Here is a 4927-nt window from a genome sequence, read left to right on the forward strand (position 1 = left end):
GGGGGGGGGGGGGGGGGGGGGGGTCTTTTTCTGAGCTTCCTGCAGCGTGGATTACTGCTTTAGCTCTGTTATGGAAATCCATGCAGCGTTGGAGGCTGATTACTGTTTGTCATGGAGTTTCTCACCATGTTTTAGACAGAAAAACACAGCTGATATGTCCCAGCTGCCCTCAAGGTTTCACAAACTGGGCAATGATTTCTTAAAGACAGTTTACCTCCCATTCAAGATTTCTTTTTCTTTTTTTTTTTGCTCTTATCACTTGGATGACGGTATTTTTTTCTCATGGACCCTCAGAAATTCACTCTGTTCTAATCCATGGCTCTTTTCTAGAGATTTTTCTCAAGTACTTTGTTCATTTCCTCTGTTGAAATTTGTATTTATATGTTTAATAAAACAAGGTATGATCTGCTACTGTCTTCAGCTTCATGTGTCACTGCTGACGGTGTCTCAACACATTTGTTTTGGTTATTACAGTAAGAGCCAACGGAACTCTGAGAAAAGAGAAACTTGTGGTTTCCTGAACTGAACTCACTCTTCTTTGCATCAGTGAGACTGAAGACTGAGGAAGGATGTGGTGTCAAACTGAGCTGCTGTTAGTTTCTCTCTTCCTGACATGACGACTTTAATGAGAAGTGCATAGTTGTAGGACAAAAGGTGAAGTGAGGAGCAGAGGCTGACAAACAAGCATCATCAGCTTCATGTAATTTAAGTATCAGCAATAAAAGTACTATTTCTGCCAGTGGTGGAAAATAACTGAGTACATTTACTCAAGTACTGTAACACAGTTTTTAGGAACTTATACTTGGATATTTCAATTTTTTCCCACTTAATTAAACTTGTACTCAACTTCAGTGTTGCACCTTTGCTAACACTTAACTTAAAGTCTTTATAACATATGACTGTAATGTATTTATAAGCAGATCTAAGTGTTTATTCATGTTAACAACTTTTAACTCCTGTGGACACTCGTCAGTGGAGGCTGCTGAATAAACAGAAACTGATAATATAGTAAAAAAGAAACTGCTGTGATAATATAAAATATATCTTAAAAGGTGAAGTTGGAATTTCTGACAAATCTGTTAATAAATGTTTTATTCTATCAACTATCCAGTAATTAAAAAGTGAGAGTTCAATCACAATAAAACTACATTAATAAACATCTTAAAATGACCTGATATCTGCTTATAAATTATAGTTTATAATCAGTGCAAGTTATAGAGGTTATGATTCTGTACTGATTATAAACACCAAACAGGGAAAACCTACAGTAAAATGTTACTGTACTACATTTATTTGAGAGATATAGTTCTAGTTACATTGCAGATTATAGTTTACTAAATGTGATATACATATATAACACATTGTTAAAGATTAAACCAATGGTTCGCATCCTGTTTGTCTTTTGACATCCTACAAAAAGAAAAAAAAAAAACTCTCATGTGCTTGCTCATCACACTTTTGATGTCAGCTGTTGTCAGATTGATGACTCAGGATCAATGATCTGATCATATAACCTTGTTCAGCACATTTTAAATTGTTGTTACCCAGCTTCTTGTTTTCTCGATGTAGTATTAAGTATTAAACTGCTGGGGAAAATGGGGCCTATAAACATGCACAAATCTTCAGTGCTAATAAGTGAAGATATTAATGTACAACGGTTCAATGTTGTAAACAATATTAATTCACTATTTATACAGTAGACGTATAAGAAATCACACTATAATACAGTCTGTTTATATTTAAAGTACTTTTATCCCAACTCTGTAGAGTAGAAGTAATAAAGTGATATAAAATAGAAATGCTCCAGTAAAGTGCTCTTGAGTAAAAGTATGTATTAACTTCCCACCACTGAAAACATTCATGCTTCAGTCTGAAATACGTCGACCACAGAAAAAAAAAGTCGCTCCACATAAAACCAAATTCTTCAAAGACAGGAAACGATTTGGAGCAAGTTCTGACCGCACTTCAAACTCAGCTCGCCCCTCCCTCCTTTGTGACAACATCTGCTCTCATCTTTACCCGCAAACGAGTCCTTCTTGTTCTCTGCCTGATGTTTCTGTGAACAGGATGTACACTTCCGCTCGTAGTAGTGATGTGTTTCCCCTCATGATGGCCACCTGCCTACGCTGACAGGGAACAACATGGGGGGTGTCATGGCTCTGGGCGTCTGTATACACTATAAACACCATGTACAGTGTTTGGTATAATAGTTCTATGGTTGTACATGTGTCACAGGTGTAATCTGCACATTTCTTTGTTAGAGTGGGAAAAGTTCTCTGGTGGACAGCCATTAATTTTCATACATTTTATTATGTTTTCTGTCTCAACACTGTTGTGTGTCGCTGACTGTAAAAATCCTCTGGTGCAACAGGTAGTGATTCAATTTACACTCAAGTTTATTAATTACTATTGTTATTATTATTATTATTATTATTATTATTATTATTATTAATAATAACAACTAGTTATTAATGATAATAATAATAACAATATTCAACTAGCTGATCACAGAACTCAAAAATATATAAAAGTGTTTGACAGGTGATTTATGGGAGGTGTAGCGCAAAAACATGTCATTAACCAGCATTGAATCAGTAACATGAAACGGCTTTAATGACTTATCAGACACAGTGCAGAGCTCTCTGTCGCCTCCTACAGGTCGGCCTGCTGGTTGTCCTGAGGCTCTGTGTTGCTGTCTGCTGCAGCTGAAGCCTGAGTGATGGAGCTCTGAGACGTGCAGCCCAGAGCCGACACCGGCCAGTCCCGACCCGAGCTGCTGGAGGCTGGACACACAGAGGAAGAGGAAGAGGAGGAGGAGCAAGAGGAGGAAGAGGAGGGTTGACATGTTCTTTTACTGATGTAAGGGAACAGATAATTAAATGACCAGAACCAGAGAACATACTGCAAGAAAAAGAGACATTTCTGAGCGGTGAGGGTTGGAAACAATTCAGATAAATGAATTAATTATATTAATAGTTTTAAATGTCTTTATATATCAGATTGACTCTGTGTGCTGTTGTATTGTGAGCTCCTCTGTGAAAACCAAGATGTTTTGGTTTTCTACCATAATAATAATAATTATTATTTAAAATAATAATTAAAAAAATTAATTCAACTGAATCTGAAAATTAATTCACTGGATTTAATAATTATAATTATCATTAAAAATTATACCATCACAATAATAATAATAATGATAATTATATGTTATTATGATCAAGGTTAAACTCAGTGAACTGAAGAGAGACAGGTGAAGGTAATACAGGCCTTCAGTGTGACGTCTGCACCGATCAGTTCAGACATGTTCAGACAGCTCTCACAGATTCCTGACACAACACTGGACCTGAACAGGAAGTCTTTAGACTGTGAGAGGAAACCCGGGGAGGGCATGCAGAGGACTGTGTGTGACTCACCTGAGCGGCTGCACTGGGCAGTCTTAGGACTGTGGGGGTGATGAACCGGAGCGTTGTGCCCCACCTCTGGAGAAGTAGTGGGTTTGTATGACGGGGAGCATTTGGCTTTGTCTTTAATCTTGCACAAGCCGGCCGTCACTGTAGCACATGGACAGTTCAACATGTGAGGAAGGTTCACGACAACCAGCATAAACAACAACAACTGAACCTTACCTTGACATTTCCAACTGTCAGCCAAAATACACTGGATGACATTTGTTGTCATGAATCATGTTCAACAGCAACTATGAGCCTCAACAGGTGTGAAATCACTTCTTCATATTTCACATCGACCTTCAGACATTTGTTCTCAGTTCAAGGCTCAAAGAGTTTCTGCACCAACACATGTGGACTAAAGCTGCTGGGAGCTGACAGAACAACACTGCTGCTCCCTGCAGCCACATGAGTAAAATGTTTAAAAAGAAGAACTGACTGTAGAAGCTGCTCACACATAAGAGCTCTGCTGCTGTCACGTGTTTATGGGAATTTAGAAGCAACAACAACTTCAGGAATCACTTCCTTGCTCACTGACGTAGTTGTAAGTGTAGTTTAAAATATATTTTGACCATCAGTAATACCTGTTTTAGGATTCATTCATCCATTGTATGCTAATCTGTTTTTATATTACGTGTTATGCTATATTCATGGAGTTTATTTTATCAGCCTTATTTCATCCATTTTATTTTTTGTGTTTTGTGAACCTTGATTATTCTCTTCATATATTTTGTAATTCACTGTCTGTGTGTGTGGTCCTCTATGTGTTACATGGTGCTGCAAAGAAAGTTTTAATCGCACTAACTAAACATTTCCTGGTTAAATAAAGTTGAATATTTCCATTCTTAATAAAGCAATAACATCTGGGGAGGTCAGTCACATTTGTGATGATAAAACATAAATTAATAATCCAGGAACAAACACATGAGACATTTAAAGACATTAACTTTACCGTCTTTCGTAGAGATTGTAGGTAGTTTAGTTTCCGTGGTTCTGATGGCTGGGGGGTTCAGGCGACCTCTGTAAATGTGCCCATCCAGTCCGATGATATCGACCTCCTCCGACTGACCAGTCAAAACACACACACACACACACACACGGAGTTAATTTTAACCATTTCATAAATAGTTAAAAAATGATCACATTTTTGTAAATGTTTAACTGTTATTCTACAACTGTAAGAAATATAAAATTTATGATTAATAAATTGGCACATGTATGTTATCTTCACCTCTGAACCTGGATGGCAGTGTGTTTGTTCATTCACCAGTTGAACTGTGGTTCTCTGACTGGATAACATCTGTGTATACATACTGTGATTCTTGCTGTTGATATAAAGTGTAACTTTATATCAGTATAAAAGATGGCTGAGCTCTTCTTTGTCATACCTGAATGACACCGTCCCCCTCAGGCTGGTTGTGGTGTTTCATGTACTGCAGGCCAGTGCGCCGTTGGCTGGCTGAGGTCACTGTGTGACTCCC

General features: G+C 37.8%; 1 protein-coding gene across 1 annotated transcript in view; it reads right to left on the minus strand.

The window, feature by feature from the left end:
* Positions 1-2586: 2586 nt before the first annotated feature.
* LOC111651168 (glutamine-rich protein 2) overlaps positions 2587-4927 on the minus strand; it is a 16405-nt gene continuing 14064 nt past the window's right edge. The window contains exons 17-20 of the mRNA XM_087172614.1: positions 4835-4922; positions 4399-4510; positions 3414-3551; positions 2587-2783 (exon numbers count right to left, since the gene is read on the minus strand). Of these exons, the coding sequence (XP_087028740.1) occupies positions 2653-2783; positions 3414-3551; positions 4399-4510; positions 4835-4922 (469 nt within the window). The 3' untranslated portion in view covers positions 2587-2652. The remainder of the gene's footprint in view (positions 2784-3413; positions 3552-4398; positions 4511-4834; positions 4923-4927) is intronic.

This window comes from Seriola lalandi, unplaced genomic scaffold (genome assembly GCF_002814215.2).
Source record: "Seriola lalandi dorsalis isolate HSWRI2012SDOR001 ecotype SW California unplaced genomic scaffold, Sedor1 jcf7180002053464, whole genome shotgun sequence".
Taxonomy (NCBI): Eukaryota; Metazoa; Chordata; class Actinopteri; order Carangiformes; family Carangidae; genus Seriola; species Seriola lalandi.